We start from the raw sequence: 19,062 nt of genomic DNA, 5'->3' as shown, positions 1-19,062 counted from the left end.
CCATATGTAATATCTATATCTGGCAAAACAACAAGCAACCTGTTGGTCCTTGTTTAAAAGTGTAGGTCATAAGAACTGAAAGAACACTAACTGTCCACTTTCACCTTTCTTCACAACCTTGTTTTGATACAAAACCAACATGATAGATTCTCTCACTGACAGATGAAATATTGGAGGTCACAAAGTGACTTATTACTTTAGCCATTTGTTACAGGACAAGTTGGCAAACTTTTTTTCTGTCCATTATGAGATTGTCTGTTTCCTCACAGCAGGTTTTGTTCGTGGGCAAGTAAAACTTTCTCTGATAAGTTGCTTTCCACACATATTCCACACTTGCCATCTTGCAGCAAGTTTTCATTATTTTCCTTATCAATCAATAGCTGATATGTGCTCGAGGGCCAATGTTTGCCACCTTAAACAGCACGATTTCTGTCTCCCCGGAAGCCGTCAGTTTGAGGATCAATTTTGGTTGGAGCCACAATCAAACAGCACAGACACGCACAAGTTCTGAAAACCTTTAGAAACTGGTCAGCTATTACAAAGCAACAGGAGAAGAAGCTATCACCCACCCAAACACATAAGCTGCTTTTTACCCATGCTCTTCATAATACACTGCTTAGAAGGTATTTCACTGCATGACAATCTGGAAATAACACTATCAATAAAACTATATCATTAGCATGGCTATTTTCGTCAAGACAATGCCACAACTATCAAGAAGAACTTCTAAAACATGAAGCTACGTTAAATGTCCTGCAGCATTTACAACACCCTCCTCATGCATCTAAAGCTGTGAAAGGAGATCAGTATTAACTTGTGGTTTCTTCAGATCCAGATCACACAAATAAAATGAGGTCCAGTTTCTGACAGTCAATTAACTGGTAGAGATGCAGTATAGATCAATGTTGCAAGTAATGTTGAAGTTGCTTGGAACACAAGTAAACACAGTCACAGCCATAACGTCATTACCATCTTGCAAGAACCTCTAGAAAATAATGGCTACTGATAGCAGACAAAGACATGGAAAGGAATTGCTTGTATAGCTGATTATTGATGCACTGACTGGTTAGCTAGAGACCACACTTTATCCTGTGTTTTACTCTATTCCACTCACATCTTTCACAATTACCCAGATTTCACACTGTAAATCAATCAGCTCAAGTCACACCGAATAATTGTCATCACACAATTAAACATGAATGTTATCCTTATTTCATTATCTATGTCTCTTAACCCTTATGCTGTGTGGGAGCAATCATAAGGTTTTTCTCTCTTCCACAAACAGCTGCATTATCCTATTTGCCCTGAAAAGTCATCTGAATAATCATGACCAACTGTATAAGGTCTGCGTAATCAGGAAATCATTGACTTGACTTATTCTGTAATTGAATCAATCTAGCAACGTCATATTTTCATGGCAAGCACAATATTCTTAATATCTAACTCCAAATAACATCAAGTGTGATTGGTCATATACCAACAATACAATTTCCTTATATTTTTCATCATAAGTGCCACAATTCAGAGTTCTCCTTTGACATGTTTGACAGTACAGTGGAAGCTGTCATAACCGGCATTTGTCCAACCCAGCAACTTGTCAACACCAGCACAAAATCTCAGCCCCATCCATGACTTGTACATTTACCATCAGCTCTACAATCCAGCACTTTGTCTAAACCGGAATATTTCTTCAGTCCCAGTGAGTGCTGGTTTAGAGAGCTTCTGCTGTATAACAATGATATCAGTTCTAACCAATAGTTACACTTGCAATAAATTTCAGAAGCCCCCTTTCACCGTAGAAAATGCCACACAAACCACATAAGGACACAAAATAAAGTTCTATTTTCATAAAAATTAAACTTGTCAGTGTCTGTACAAATCACATGAAATTCACAAAATTGTATCTACACATATCCTACAGTGTTGATCATCAATCAACCAATTGTACTGACAAAACCAGGATAGAATTCTTTAGACCATATATACATGTAGACACAGTGTACAATGTAGTGTTAAATGGACCAAACATACTGACAGCATCTAGCATAAAGTTCTTTTGCCCATATGTGAACACAGTGTTTAGTGTGCTGTCATGTATACTGACATGTACTGCACATTGTACTGTGCTCATCTACTAAACATATCAGATGTATAGAAGTGAATTACTAATAGTCATTAATTAACAACTTCTAATACAAATGTCTAATGCAATTATGCTTGAAGGATAATAGTGGGTTGAAAAGAAGATCATGGTAAATGATATAGCATCAAGATATTTGATGCAATTATTTTGACAATTGATTCAGATCAAGTAATTTGCCTTCCAGATAACGTAATCCCGAAGGATTACAATCATCCCACCAATACACAGGCAACAGGTGAGATGTGCTTTGAGTTAAGTCTGTTATTGCTGGCAACAAGCTTTATGTTCCATTGAATTCTTCCCTTCCAAGAATTCTTTCTTTGGGAAGGGAAATGTCTTGGACAGTTAGGGAACTGTCACCTGTTATCTGACATTGGCTTTACTCACTGACTGTTCAGGTCACACCAGCTACTATTCCAATTCAACACAAACACACTGACCTTATTAACAACACTCCTATAGGCGGGATGTACAGAGCAGTATCAACATGTGTTTACCTTCTGCCTGTTAATTGGACAGACATGCAATAGAAACAGAAGAATGGACAACACCAACACTGGTCATATCAACAAAAGTAGGGCCCCCTGTATCACTGTCAGGTGAATTGGGAACCTGGCAAAGCAAGCTGGGAGTGATGATCCCTGCATGAAGTACAGACACATATGTCACCCACCAATGACACGAAAATTACCCTCACTGGGAACTGTTAGCACTGCACATAATGATTCATACATTATCACTCAATTTGCATCATGAGGGTTCTTGTCCATAGTTCTTGTCAGCCTGTTATATCTAGAGATTCAAATCTTTCCCAAACCTAGTCAATCAAAAAAATCATAAAACAAAAACATGAAACTATATTTAAATAACATGTGAACAACTGATTTATCAAACAGCACTATAGATTTAGCTTGTTTCCTGCTGTAACATAAGCCTCATATGTTACTGTTTCCCCTTTCAACCAGTACATCACTACAAGTCTGCAGTTTTCTTTGTGAAAATAATAATTGTCAATAACTGATACACAAAATTTTACAAGATTCTTCACAATTAAGCTGACTTTAACAGAAATGCTATAGCAAGTGGATGTTTCTGTGTGCTGGTACCTACTTCTCAAAGTCCTATTTAACATCGTAACTACCTTTTAGGACTTCTCCCTGCTCTAGTGAGTGAATTTAGTTCCCACTTTCAGCAATATTCAACAGGGATGCCAGAAATACACTTCACACATATTACCCATGGGGGAGAATTGAACCCGGGTCTTTGGTGTGATGTGCAAACACAATGACCACATGGCTACCCTATCACACTCTTCTAACAGACAGTAACCCTGCTACCAGTCTACATGGCTATTCTCTAAAGTCCTATCATGACTGGACTATTTCCTTTAGTCTTTTCACTGCTGGACTATTTCCACCAATACTATTATCTTGAGATACCTAAAACTAGCCATCTTTATTCACAAAGTAATGAACAAGCAAAGCACCATGAAAAACCCATGAATATAGCCATTTAAATCTTTTGATGCGTAAAATTTGATTAGATGACGAGAAATTGACTCTGAAAGCTATCAGCAATGGAAGCAAATTGCTAAATGGATTTTGACAAAAAACATTCCTCTGGTACTCAGGGTTTTTCTTCCATACAATGACATTTATGTCACATTTAACAGCCAAGCACTGACGCGGTATTGAGGCAGAGTCACCTATTCATTGACTGACGAAAACTTGTTGAAATGAAAATTTAGGAGTGACTTTTTTATCCTGCTGCTATGCAAGATGTCAGTTACTGGTCTTTTCTCACAATCCTGTCAAGTTTTTGCTGCAATTCCATTACGACTGCTGACAGTTTCAGTCCTTGCTCAAAGAAAGACATTTTACCCTGGTGTTAAGGTGGCTATGTACATTAAGTGTGCTCCATCAGACTTGTGCCGTATGTCATGCTGGAGCTGTTTGGCAACACATTCCAGTCAACAAAAGACACATATATCAAAATAACATAACAAGTAAATTTGACAGTTTGGATTCCAAGAGCTTGGTTGGCTCACAGATTTTATACCATCACCAACTTCTTACACTTATGACTTGTGTAGATCACTATTTGGGGTAAAGGTTATCTAACATGATGGACACACCTACAATACAGATCACTACATACAGGGGCAAAGGTTGTCTGGCAATAGGGACAAAGCTCCTATGCAGATCACTACCACGAGTCCATCAGGGATCAAGTTCTTGTGCAGATCACTAACACAAGCACATTTTGTCAGACTTCAGCAACACAGCACTTTCACATGACTGGCCCCTCATTTTTCATAATTGGCAATAACTTAAATCTGATCCACACTGAAGTAAAAAGAAACACTAAGAAGAAATGCACCTTACAAAGAATGAAGGACAGGATGTAGTGATGACATTCCCAGATGTCTTTTCTGTATTAAAGTGCATTAGATTTTGTAACCTTGGTGGATTGTAATTAATTGGTCTATTTCAGGCAAAGATCCAGCAACAACTGAAAATTATTTGAAGACAAAATTGGTCTGTTTAGGTTACAGATCCGTATAAAGCATGTAATTGTTGCAGTCATCATCCATAACAAGAAAAAAGGAACATTTTCTTGTAATGTCATTATGAATAATTAGTGTTTAAGAGTATGACCATGAGCTGATTTTTCTATATAAGAGAGTGACCTTGCTATCAGGGTTCTGAATATCAATCATACAAAATATAAACATCAATCCTCATGTATACTCTGCAACAAAACAAAAGCAACAAAGTGGGAAAATGTAAATCTCTGACGCAGTTTTACCCATATCTATACAAAATGAATACCAACTTTGAATTTCTCATGTCCTGCATGCATCAAGAGTAATATCTGCATGGAATATAATATGGCCAGATATTGAGTAAAGCAAACACGTTGGACCATGCAGGGGGCAACATGAGAACTGACCAGATCTGTCTGAGCATGTGCACGACTGTATGAGATTTCAGCCCAGACAGTGGAGAACTGTCTTTGCACCGTACACAGAAAACATCGTGTTTATCGACGTCAAGGGTAACAATGCTCTTAACTTGATACAGGAGGTGGACTGGTTTGTAGGTGGGAATGTGTAGTGCGCCACCATCTCCCATACCAGTAAAAGACACATATAACACATCCAGGACAATCTAATGGCACAACATTATACACATGATATTCTTTCCCCACATGTCCTTGCAACAAGCTAACATCCTTTTCAAATGGAACATCACCTGGCCGCACATGACAACTGGTTTTTGAGGACTCAGAAAATGTAAGTACTGTCATAACCCTCGTAGCTCTCCAGATCTAAACCCCATGAAACAACCATGGAATGCTCTTGATCAATGTCTGCAATCATGTAAACGACAGCCACAGAACCTCCATCAGTTGGCACAAGCTCTCCTGGAAGAGTGGGTGAATACTCCCCAGGCCTCCATTCATAATCTGATTGTACCATTGGGCAATGCTGCCAGGCAGTTTTTGACTCATGAACACCATACAAGATGTGGATAACAGGGGCCTTGACATTCAACTGTTTCATGTCTGCTGCAATGAACCTAAGTCAGTGAAAAAGACTTGTGCCAAAATTTTACAAGACATTTTGATCCGGTTGGTTACATATATAATACATAAGGTATATCTGAAAACCACTTTTGTGTTTCTTGTATTGCAGAACCCACACATGCAAAAAGCCACATATGTAAATACTTAGGGTAGTTGGTAACTGTTCTATACAATCTGACAATGAGTATGACTGATGAAACAACTGCGACCATGTATTATTGATACAACCAGGATATAACCAGGAGTTACCAGTAATTGGGGAGTAGATGAATGTTATGTAAGGAAAAGATGAATAAGGAAAAATCACGGGCAGCTCAGCACTAGATAAAATGAGCTTTGCAGGGAAGTAGACAACAGACTATTTGGTGAATTACAGGTAAATAAGGGAAGATGAAAGGAGTTACGAACTTGTTAGTGGTGACTAAATATGGGAGTGTCACAAGTGGATGGGTAATATGTGAATAGTGATTTGTGTTTGGGATTGTAGGAGGTGAATATGCAAGTTACAGGTGGGTGAGTAGTAAGTGAATGGGTGAATTACAAGTGTATGGATGGGTAGCTTAAGTAGGATTCATGGGCAGGACTAAACATGGTGAATATTCACGTTACAGGTTGGATCATGGTATTTAGGCAAGTTACAGGTGGGAGTTACAGGATGATGGGTAAGGCCGAAGGGCAGAGTTACAGGATGATGGGTAAGGCCTAAGGGATGAGTTACAGGGTAATGGGTAAGGCCTAAAGGCTGAGTTACAGGATGATGGTTAAGGTCAAAGGGATGAGTTACAAGTTAGAAGAAGGGTAATGCCAAAGGCGTGCATATCAAGTGTGAAACATTCCATTTTGAACATCATTATACACATCATGAAACTGGGGTTGTACTGAGGCCAAACGAACATAGTTAAAAAACCTTTGCAACTGGCATTCTCCGTAGACAATGTTAAATCTTTTAGCTGACATGGGCAAAAGCAACTTAAAAATATTTTCTTCTTGTTGCATTTCACAGAATATTACAGTTTCTCTTCTTAATTACTCTTAACTGACAAAAGAATGAGTAATCTCATTTCTGACTTTCAACTGTTACATGACTGACAATTACAAAGCTGACTTGGTGGTAGATTTCAGAACACTTTGTGTTAAATTGTGTATAGCGTTACAAACTGCATAAATCTAACTGGTAGCACAGGCCCAGCAGGTGCACACCTTGGGGTGAGAGGGAAGTAACATGGCATAAGGTAATTGGGAACTGGCCCCTCAGTTCTCCAAGTATGTCTGCATACCACAGCAATTATCAGAGGAAGGAAGTCTACATACCTGACCTCACTGGGTCATATGACATGCACATGCCATTCAGAATCAGAGACTTGTTACTCCAAAACCATCTGTACCACTCAAAAACCAATGTGACTCTAATTTTATATGTACAGGACACATGACATAAGACACTCAGATACCTACACATCCACCCCTTCATGTTTCATTTCAACTTGGAACCAGATATACAGATACATATATAGCCAGCCAGCCCAAGATGTATCCAACTTGGAACAAGACTCACAGATAGACTGTCTAGGACAATGGGGGAAAAAGTTAATTTGTAACAGATATCCTGATCCCTTTGGGCACAAAATTAAAACGTTCCATGCCCTACTATTGTTTATGTATTTGGTGATGCCTGTGTATGCTGTTTACAATAGACCATGCACTATCAGCAGGGATCACACCTCATGTCCCAGTTGCTGAGAGCTGCCATGCTGACTAAATACTGGCCTGTTTATTGTTGTTTTTGCCCAGGAGAATCTCAAACAAACATGTCCAGCCACACTGTCAAGACTGATATTGCGCACAATTCACTAAACTCTCTACTCTTTAAGGTACAACAAAATACCACACAGAATCTCGTAAGGGGTCCACATTAAAGTACCTTACTTTTCAAAATAGATAATAGTGTAGGAGCATTGTAGCTCACCTGGACATGCAGTCAACAGTTTAAAATGTAAATAAAAACTGACTCTTAACAAACGGACAAAAACTGTAACATTGTTATTCAACTATCATAATTACTGACAACTTGCAACCAAACACATTTAAATCCCAATTATCTGAACATACTAGGTGTTAGCAAGAACTTGCAATACCAGAAACATATCTGTCACTGCAATTTAATACACAATTATAAGCATGTTACAACATGTACTTCTTGTCAAGAAGACCAAGATGTTAATTGGCTGAGCCAAACGTCTCTGGACAGTACATGTTACATGATACATCATGTTTCACTACAGCCTGTAAGATAACCATAACATTGCTACAGCTATCATCAGAATTACAGGATTTGCAAAGATATATGCAATTGTATAGAATCATGTCTGTAGACACGATAAAAACCTGAATTCTGACCATGGCCTTTGATATATTTTGATCTAGTCCATTTCAAAGTAGGCTTTACTTTACTGAAGGCATGGGCAGCATTTAGTGACACATGCATCAATACCCTTAGCGAAGGTGTAAACACAACCTTTTGACCAAGGCTTTTTTATTTAATATCCTTGACCTTTGACATGCTCAGTGCATTTTGCCAAAAGAGTTCCCAATATTCATGTGGAGTAGGACCTTTGAAGGACAACAGTTTTGCATCTCTGGAATTTCAGTAGTTACAGTGTATGAATGACTGCTGAATATTATCAATACAACTTGGAAATAACCCAAAACTTTGCTAAATAAGAAAAGTGATAGCGTTTAAAACAAAGATAACTGAAAGGCATCCTTACTGTACCCTTGACTTCCACTGGCAAAATGCCTGGACCAGTACATAGCTGGGGCCAACATGATAGAAACATAAGTTCATCATTACAATCAAAGTCATTCATCACTAGACCTCATCGTATACCACAAAGACAAAACAATAAAAAGTGAAACGTGATTTTCAGACTTTAAAACAGTTACTGTGACCTTATCCCCAGATCCTCATGAAAGGTTACACTTGTTGATTAAAAGGACATGAATCAGAAAAATAACAACATTAACTTTTAGTTTCATATTGGTGAGCTGTAAACTTTACGAAGATCTCTTATTGTATGTCTAAGAATCTAACACTTACCTGTTGGTTGCCACCTGTGTGACCTAATACTGGCATTATGTGTTGGTCATCACCTATATATGTGACCTATTACTGACATTAGGTGTTGGCTATCACCTATATATATGTGACCTATTACTGACATTAGGCGTTGGCTATAACCTATATATATGTGACCTATTACTGACATTAGGTGTTGGCTATCACCTATATATATGTGACCTATTACTGACATTAGGCGTTGGCTATGACCTATATATATGTGACCTAATACTGACATTAGGCGTTGGCTATCACCTATATATATGTGACCTAATACTGACATTAGGCGTTGGCTATCACCTATATATATGTGACCTAATACTGACATTAGGTGTTGGTCATCACCTATATATATGTGACCTAATACTGACATTAGGTGTTGGCTATCACCTACATATATATGACCTAATACTGACATTATGCGTTGGTCATCACCTATATATATGTGACCTAATACTGGCATTATGTGTTGGTCATCACCTATATATGTGACCTATTACTGGCATCACTTGTCTTATATCACTTAGTAACAAATTCATGTTCTATCATTTTCAGAAAGCCACCTAATCATCATTAAAACTCATTGAAATTAAAAGTATATAAATCCAAAATCATAAAAATCCAAAGTTACCACTTGACTCATCTATATAGCAAGTTTCAACAAAAAAGTACTGATCTGTTTACAAGTTCTGATCAATATATATCCCGCCAAGATTTCAAGCCACGATGATAATAAATGAAGCGTTATCGCCTAAAAGAGAAGAATAACTTTCATGAGTAACCAGGACTCAAGCAAACATTAGTGGAATGATTAAACCACAAATTAAATACCAGGAACCTAAGAATAACTAAGCTTACAGAAGACAGAAAGATCTTCTTTTTTCTGATGTATGCATCAATCAAACAAGCAATGTTTGAGAAAACAAAATGTGTATATTTGTTCAAGTGAATGTATATTTTCTGAGATGGTTATCATCTTGAATTCATGCCAGAGCTGTCAAAACAATCATCAACATAATTCTTTGAGGCATCATCAGATGTTTCCTGATCCTGATGCAGGGCATACCACCACAGTTCTGCCCTGTCTCCTGAGAAAGAGTTCCCATCCACACTGACCAAGGACGCCAGGGAGCTCCCATCTACACTGACCAAGGATGCCAGGGAGCTCCCATCTACACTGACCAAGGATGCCAGGGAGCTCCCATCCACACAAACCGAGGCTGCTAAAGAGCTCCCATCCACACTGACCAAGGACGCCAGGGAGCTCCCATCTACACTGACCAAGGATGCCAGGGAGCTCCCATCTACACTGACCAAGGATGCCAGGGAGCTCCCATCCACACAAACCGAGGCTGCTAAAGAGCTCCCATCCACACTGACCAAGGATGCCAGGTAGCTCCCATCTACACTGAACAAGGATGCCAGGGAGCTCCCTTCTACACTGACCAAGGATGCCAGGGAGCTCCCATTCACACTGACCAAGGCTGCTAAAGAGCTCCCATCCACACTGAACAAGGATGCCGGGTAGCTCCCATTCACACTGACCAAGGCTGCTAAGGAGCTCCCATCCACACTGACCAAGGATGCCGGGTAGCTCCCATCTACACTGACCAAGGATGCCGGGTAGCTCCCATCTACACTGACCAAGGATGCCGGGTAGCTCCTATCTACACTGACCAAGGCTGCTAGGGAGCTCCCATCCACACTGACGAAGGATGTCGGGTAGCTCCCATCTACACTGACCAAGGCTGCTAGGGAGCTCCCATTCACATGAACCACGGTTGCTAAAGAGCTCCCATCCACACTGACCAAGGATGCCAGGTAGCTCCCATCTACACTGACCAAGGATGCCGGGTAGCTCCTATCTACACTGAACAAGGATGCTAGGGAGCTCCCATCCACACTGACCAAGGATGTCGGGTAGCTCCCATCTACACTGACCAAGGCTGCTAGGGAGCTCCCATCCACATGAACCAAGGTTGCTAAAGAGCTCCTATCTACACTGACCAAGGACGCCAGGGAGCTCCCATCTACACTGACCAAGGATGCCAGGTGGCTCCCATCTACACTAACCAAGGATGCCAGGGAGCTCCCATCTACAGGAACCAACGCTGCTAAAGAGCTCTTATCTACACAAACCAAGGCTGCTAAAGAGATCCCATCTACACTGACCAAGGTTGCTTGAGAGGTCCCATCTACAGGCAGTATGGGATACACGTGTCTACCCCTCTGTGCACTATGGGATACAGGTGCCTACCCCTCTGTGCACTATGGGATACAGGTGCCTACCCCTCTGTGCACTATGGGATACAGGTGCCTACCTCTCTGTGCACTATGAGATACAGGTGCCTACCCCTCTGGACAGTATGGGATACAGGTGCCTACCCCTCTGGACAGTATGGGATACAGGTGCCTACCCTCTGTGCAGTATGGGGTACAGGTGCCTACCAATCTGTGCACTATGGGATACAGGTGCCTACCCCTCTGTGCACTATGGGATACAGGCGCCTACCCCTCTGTGCAGTACGAGATACAGGTGCCTACCCCTCTGTGCACTATGGGATTCAGGTGCCTACCCCTCTGGACAGTATGGGGTACAGGTGCCTACCCCTCTGGACAGTATGGGGTACAGGTGCCTACCCCTCTGGACAGTATGGGGTACAAGGGGCTTCCCCTCCATACAGTACATGCTTTGAATACCATTCCTGACCATGTACTACCACCTCAATGCTAATCGCAGCAAAACAAATTAATTTTCTGTACACGTGGGAGTATGCTGGATATCTCCAGGGACATAGTTAAGGCACAAAAAATAGTTGTTGTCTTTAAGTCCAGGCCTCAATCCCATTTTCAGACCCGATCATCTCTCCTTATCTCAGCTTGAACTTGTCAGGATTTTTGTTACCAAGAGATCAGTATAATTGCATTTACAGGCAGTGAGTTTGTCAGAAACCATGGAAGGTTAATTGGATTCAACTAAAAACACAGAAACAGGCTAATTTCAGGCTGAATTCTGCAATTGGTATCCTATATTCTGTCTTCTGTCCGTGTAAATGAATCTTTGTAATGTAATATGAATATGACTTGAGCACACACACACACACACACTTTACTGGGAGGAACAGGTCAGTCATTATTTCTAAAAATAAACCACAACATCTAGATGAAGTTATCTATGAGATATTTGAGGCTGTGTATTTCTTAACATAAAGAAAATATACATGTTAAAACACCACAATCATCTAAAGCATGGCTGCTTTTTTAAAGCTTTTGGTTTCCCCATATAAAGTGTGCAGACATGACCAAACAACTACAGTACAAATGTGACAACACACTAACCACAGACTACCACAAACAAAACTAACCTCACTAATGTAACACAACTAGCCGTACTACACCCACGACAAAAATATCCTCCTTACATCAGTGACAGAATAAGCACAAGAATATCACTGATAGACCTGAACCAAGTGGTACCATCTTGCAACTGTTTGCATCTCAAACTCCAGATGCACTAATTATAAGAATAATGCAAAAAGAATCAAACAGTCACATTTATCAAATCAGCTGCTTATCTTATCTCAAATTACTTCAAAGATAAACACTGAGTCTGATAAATGTCTACCAAATCTTCACTGGTGTATTTATTCTAGACCAAAATACGCCACATTTCCGGACTTTTTCACAATGTTTCATTCATTTTAAAACCGTGAAGATGTGGGAACATGGCTCCGATTAGCAGCTGAATAAATGTTAACTTTGTTTCTGCGATGAAAGCTCTATTTTCAATTTCTCCAACGGTAGAGCAAATGAAGCAAAGACAAGTTTAACACTGCGAACAGTTAGTATAGCTGCAATGAAGCATTACTCATGCCCAAGTCTAGCACACAGAGCATGAGTAAGTAAAAAGTGAGTTGAGCTATGTCTAACCCAGCATACAGTGGCAGTATCCTTCCATCACCCCACTGCGTTCCCTGCAGGGTTGAGTGTACAGTGTAATGCACCATTACACAGTGCAACTGGCAGCACTTCCACGTTAAGGTGCAGCTTGAATGACATACAGAGAGCAACATGATCACAACAGTGCAGTTGTCATTCATCTGGGGCACAACACTTCAAGGTTTATCTTACTCCTAACACAAGGTTTTGTCATTAATTCTAACGCCTAGACATGCATAAGATAAGGAGATAGGTAAGACTGTTCTTCATATCAAATTCTGATGAGAAACCCATGCATTCTTCTCGAGTCAAATTACAAAATTTTTGATAATCTTGATGAAAAAGTTCCACATTTCAACTTTGACATTCAAATGACAGATAAGCTTATGTAAAAATGTTGATTATTACTTTGAAAAGAACACACACAAAAAAACCAACAGCAACTGCAATGATACCAAATAACACCCAAAGTAATACTATGGACAGAAATCTTTCAGTGGTTTCCCCATTTCAGAAGAGTGTGAAGGCAGAATATCAAATTAAATGTCGAAACAGACCAAAACATCTCTTCAATTTATTCAGACGTTTCTTTCCGCACGTAAATTACATAGCCAGCTACAGAGCAATCACTGACATATCCTTTGAAGTTTGATTTGAGAGACCAACAATAGGCTGATGTTTACAGGGACAGATTTGGCTTAGCTGTGACCATCTCTCATGCAGTATTACAGCTTGATCTCTCATTCTGTCTACACAGTCATCTTCATCATTACAAATGTCACCAAGTCAGCCAGCAGATGTCTGTCAGACAAACACCTTGAATTGATTCGTCTATCAGTGTTCTGTAGTATGCATCAGAAAATGCCATAAATGTAAATGATTATTTTTTTCTGTTACAAAAGTGCTTTGATCACCTGAGGCATGCTCCTAATAAGACAATAATTTAGAACTTGTTTTCTCCAAAAGATAGTATATACAACTAGATGTAGAATTGTGCTAATATACAGCCATAACTGCTTGTTTTATGAAAATTACATTAAGTGAACACATGCCAGAATGTGATATTGGTTAGATCCTCTGGTGAGATCCTCTGATGAGATCCTCTGGGTACTGCCCCTGCAGAAACGATATGGAAGACATGAGTGACGGGAACATACAGTCCCAGGTATCAGCAGGACGGCAAACTTGGACTGGAAACTGGCCGAGATAAAGAAGAGAAAAAGAGAGCCTGCCTGCCTGTCTGCCTGTCTTCTCCGCTGCTGAAGTCAAGGGAGGCTGTTGCAGTTGCTTCTGTCATCACACACATCAGTCAAGGGGTTTTGCTGCCTGCCTATGACTGTAAGATTTTCCCAGTTAATTGATCGTAATCTTCCAAAGTGCATTTACATTAGAAAACCTGGGTCGTTGGCAATAAAGTAACTGTCTGTTAGCAATTTCATCAATTAAACACATATAAATATGATATAAATGGACAGCTTGAACTTAAAGTATTAATAATGCAGTAGTGCAGAGGGTCATGTGTGAATGGCGGGATGAATACTTGAGTTCAGAATGATACATTACATGATGTGCTTGGTACAATCTGCCATATTAAGACCTCTCTCAGAGTTGTTACATGACTATGTGTAACAAAGTCATATGAGTGTGCTTTTGATCATACATCTCTCATCTGAGCTGAAGATGGCTGATAAATCATTTTATAAGTATACTGAAAAACATTATGGACTATGCCATACTTCACAAGTCATGGAGTTAGAAAAGATAATGTTCAAGTGCACTGGGAAAATCTGTGTGATACACATCAGTTTATGGCCATGTTGTACATCACTATCTGAAACAGTATTCAATTGAGGGGTGGTTATAGGCAAGCATGTTTCTTCTAATTAGCCGAGCTATTGTTGAAATAGAAGTAAGCACATGCATGTGCCTTCACTTGAACTAGACACCAGCTGGTGTGATGTAGGTACCATAAACTTCAGCTAATGTTTTAGTTGATACATGTATCTACTGTAACTATACAAAAAGTAAATGTCACTCAAAGAACTCTTGACAATGAAGGCAATGCCATAATATTGTCTGACTCTTTAGATATGAAGAGGATAACTTAACAGATCTGTTAGTATGTTTTAAAAGTAACTATCAATCTAATCATGAGTATCTGCACAACTATTTTCATAACAGTGTAAGATGGGATTTCACAGACAGGAAATTCTTAAGATCTTAATTACTACTGAGCTTCTCTTACAGTCTTACACATATATTACATGATCAAACACCAAAGGTGTTCTACTTACAGATAAAAAGAAAGAAACTCCACTCTTGGAGCCAGTTCATCACTGTGGTATCACTGGTTTCTACATTAGTCCGTATGATCGCACAGTAGGTAAACACACACTTGCCATCATATATAATACTCCTCGGTGGACATTAGGACCGGTAAACATCCATACTGTCAATGCTAACTAAGCAACAAAGACATCTAAGTTGAAGACCAGTGGAGGCATTAGTGTTTGGCATAGCCTATCATTAGGCCCTGTACAACAAAGCTTGAGACTGCTGATGGAGGGTGAACAAGACATAATAATACCCACATTCAGCTCAGCCCAGTCTCCTAGCCCATGTTAACATGACCATCCATGCATACTTCTTCGTCTTTGAAATGTCATATTTTGACAAGTGCCATAGGCAGTGGTAAAAGGTTAGCTTACATTAAACAATATTCTTCAACAAAATGACAAAATTGTTCCATATCAAACTGTTCAGCTATGCATTAAATCAATCCTTTGCTATTGAAAATCAAGTAGCTGGAACACAGAGAGGTCTTGACTTTTGAAAATATTTACAAGCACATTTAAGTACAACATAATGCCACAATCTGAACCAGAATTTGAAAATATAATGTGTTTTACCTGAGGCATTGAGAACTGAAATAACCATTTCCCGACAGGTGCTTCATGGTGTAGCTTTGTGGCAAGTGGTCATTTTTCAATAGATTCTGGTCAAAATGCTTCATATGTGGGGAATGAAACCTAACTGCTACGCTTAATCTGATTTACCAACCATAAATCTGGCCTAGGGGCATATGTGAAGTTATACACGATTATATACATGTACATCAGACACTATCATATTGACAGCATTTTTCTAGGTTTTGGTGGATAAGGCTTATTATGCTATTAACCAAGGTAACTGTGTTATATGGTGGGCATGATGGGAAGAACAGCAGCAATAACAAGTGACAATTTATTATTATATGGCAATACTCCTCATTCAGACTTCAGCTGCTACAGTCCCATGACAAAAGCAGGAAAGCATCTTCAACAGAGATGTGGGTGTGGATTCCAAATCTAATTCAACTGTGTGGGTCACCTGGCGAGAACAGGCCTTCTACAAGACTGCTCAGTCCAGAACTTTTGCTGAACGTGATGACCCAGGCAGTTTCATAGAAGTCAATGAGGGCAGTTTGCAGACCTTCATCACTGCAAAGTTATATTTCATACTTTGTTTGATTTTGGCTCGGATTCGTTTTTCATGGAACTTTAATCCTTCACTTGCTGAACACTGATCCAGCAGCAGAGTTTGACCTGATATAAATGCATAGTGTCCAAGTCTTTCAGAAGCGATCCTCATTGAAATACTGAGTATTGTAGCATTAGTGAAAAGATTTACCTATGCCGAACACAAACAGATCTCAAAAGAATTATTCACATTAATATACACAATGTATAAGTTTCCTCACACAAAGATATTACCATTACATAATGTGAATAGAAGATATCACAGCTTATTGCAGATATATGAACCCTGATTACTGACAAGACTGGGTCAAACAAAAACTGCTTGTAGTCAGTACATGAAGTGTTGGTGTATGGCTGCACATGTTAATTACTCTTCTGGAAGTTGACCCTGGAGCAATCACTTGTAGATAGCTGGAGAACCAATTGAACTTTTTCCATCTCATTTGCTCAAAAGCATTTCTGTGTAGGGAAACCCTCCAGCAGTTAGATAATATACTTCTTTATATGCTTGCCTCTTCATTTGTGCTGGCCTTCCCACTATAAGCTTAGCTGGTACTCTGCCGAGTTCCTCCCAGTGCAGTATGTAAATGCTAACTCCTTACACCAGCATTCTCATTGAAAATATTAAAACATAGTGTTTAGCTGCTTACAGTTTTTTCACATAATTTGTATTACTTCAAAGCTGTTTCCTGGAACTTATCCTTTAGGCATCAGTAAACATGTAATTGGTAACAAGTTCTGCAAATCTATGTGGCAACTGGTAGGAATAATTGTCTTCCATCCTCAAAACAGCATCTCGAGTACCTGACGTCCAAGTAATATTTTCCTACTGGCCATGTTATGGCAGTTTCCTAGGTTCCTTGTACTTGAACATTTCACCTTCACTTGGTGCAAAATCTTAAATTTGACTTTCATACTGCAAGGGCCAGTAATAGTTAATTGGAAGACAACTTCTGAAACTTGAAAACCATTATTTCACCACTGCTCAAAAGTTTGCCTTCCAAACAGCTATAGAAACATGTTGTGGTCTAAGTCAAGCAATTCCCAGTGTGGAATCATTTTTTAACTCTACACAAGATGTACTTATGACAGAACAAATGGCAGTTTTCCTCCAAATTAATTATCGCCTACTGGCTTTACCTCAGATAATTCCATGGCCACTACATATGAAGCAAGACGTCAACTTCCTGCTTGATGGCCCTATGTCATGCAAATCTATCTACAATCATACCAAGATGAAGGTACCCTCTCTAAGCCCAGGTACTCTGCTCCATCAACTCAATCTCTGCATGACACTAACTATTGATGAGTCTGACCCAGTATCAATCACAGCTGCGATTCTCATGAATTCCTAACACCTTCGTACACAGTACATCATGGTTCTGGAATTGTTGCCATGTTTTCAATTGTTAATTGATGACAAATGTCAACTGCGATGGGTGGTCGGAATATGAACCATAAGTATCTCCTGAATTCCCAAGAGCAAGATATCTCTATCTGTGGGCTGCTTCTAGCAACTGTTGTTCATCTTTACAGGGCTGATCCCTCTTTCCAACCCCCTGGGATCTTACATAGGTACGGACATTACCTCTTCAGAACAGAAGGCAGGTGGCAGCCATATGGTGGGAAGACAAAGAATAAATACATATGTCTGTAGTGAAAAGTCAGATCCTGCAAAGATGTTTGTATGGGTACAGGGATCACAAATCATAAATAATGGCGGGATATAATAGGGCAGATGCTCTCCACCCTTCTCATCCCTGTATTTGCTTTGTGCAGCATTGATTTCCTCAAGCTGGTGGCAAACACAGCACTTTGAGTGCTGGATGTGATCTGTGACTGTCTTACAGTACAGTGTCATCACAAACACATTTGTCCCATGCAACAGTGCCCCCATCCTTTAACACACACTACAAGTGTGTCATCAGTTGTGTTCTTTATCTGCTCCTGCTTACTTTCCTGAAATAACTTATGCAATGGTTGTTCACAAGCAATGTGGTAAAAATATTACCTAAATCCACATATCAATCCAAAATGTTGACTTTTGGAGACACCCAATGAGGCCCATGTTGAAACAAAAACCATCGGCGCCAGTGGGAATGGATTTGTCCTGCTTTCTCTCACAACACTGTCACCTGTGAACTATTTTATTCCCTTGCCTCAGTATGGATATTATGAATCAGTTCTTGTAACCTACTTCTCTTTTAAAGGAAATTCCACAGACGCTATATTTACATGATATTCACATGATTCACCAAGTCGATGATACACTACTGTGTAGAGAGCAGCTGTATCACAGGTAAGGTGTGTGGATTAAACTGTATGATAGTTCACGCTGACCTGTCACCAGATCAACAATCATAGTTCGCTTTACCCCCAGGTAGAGTCTTAGAAAGTACAGTTTCACGCTGAACTATTACTGCTAAACCATGAGGATGTTCAAAAGGTCCAAAGATCCAAATAAGAGTGAAAGTTATGTTAGTAAGTCACTAGCATGCCTGCTGTGAGAAGACATAAGTTGTGAATGAAACAATCCTCTAACCCTTGTTACTTGATCTTCATTGTCTGCTTAGGATAGACTTACCAATGATCTGCTGAGCTGACAGGAGAAGCAGCGTTTGTGGCAGGCTCAGGGAAATAGCTGCAGTCCCTGCAAGAGAACAGCACAATTAAACACATATGCCATCCAGTAAGACATCAACTCTACCTTTCAACCTTTAACATAAACAGCAGTCCACTTGCAGCAAGGTTTCTCT

At 39.7% G+C, this 19,062-nt stretch overlaps 1 protein-coding gene across 1 annotated transcript in view; it reads right to left on the bottom strand.

Annotated features, from left to right (window-relative positions):
* Positions 1 to 19,062, bottom strand: part of LOC137291422 (inactive tyrosine-protein kinase transmembrane receptor ROR1-like) — a 160,076-nt gene that overhangs the window by 80,903 nt on the left and 60,111 nt on the right. The window contains exon 2 of the mRNA XM_067822755.1: positions 18,891 to 18,956. Within this exon, the coding sequence (XP_067678856.1) occupies positions 18,891 to 18,956 (66 nt within the window). The remainder of the gene's footprint in view (positions 1 to 18,890; positions 18,957 to 19,062) is intronic.

Source organism: Haliotis asinina, chromosome 7 (genome assembly GCF_037392515.1).
Source record: "Haliotis asinina isolate JCU_RB_2024 chromosome 7, JCU_Hal_asi_v2, whole genome shotgun sequence".
In the NCBI taxonomy this organism is placed as follows: Eukaryota; Metazoa; Mollusca; class Gastropoda; order Lepetellida; family Haliotidae; genus Haliotis; species Haliotis asinina.
The sequence above is the reverse complement of the archived record's forward strand: the minus strand, read 5'-3'. Positions and strand labels throughout refer to the sequence as shown.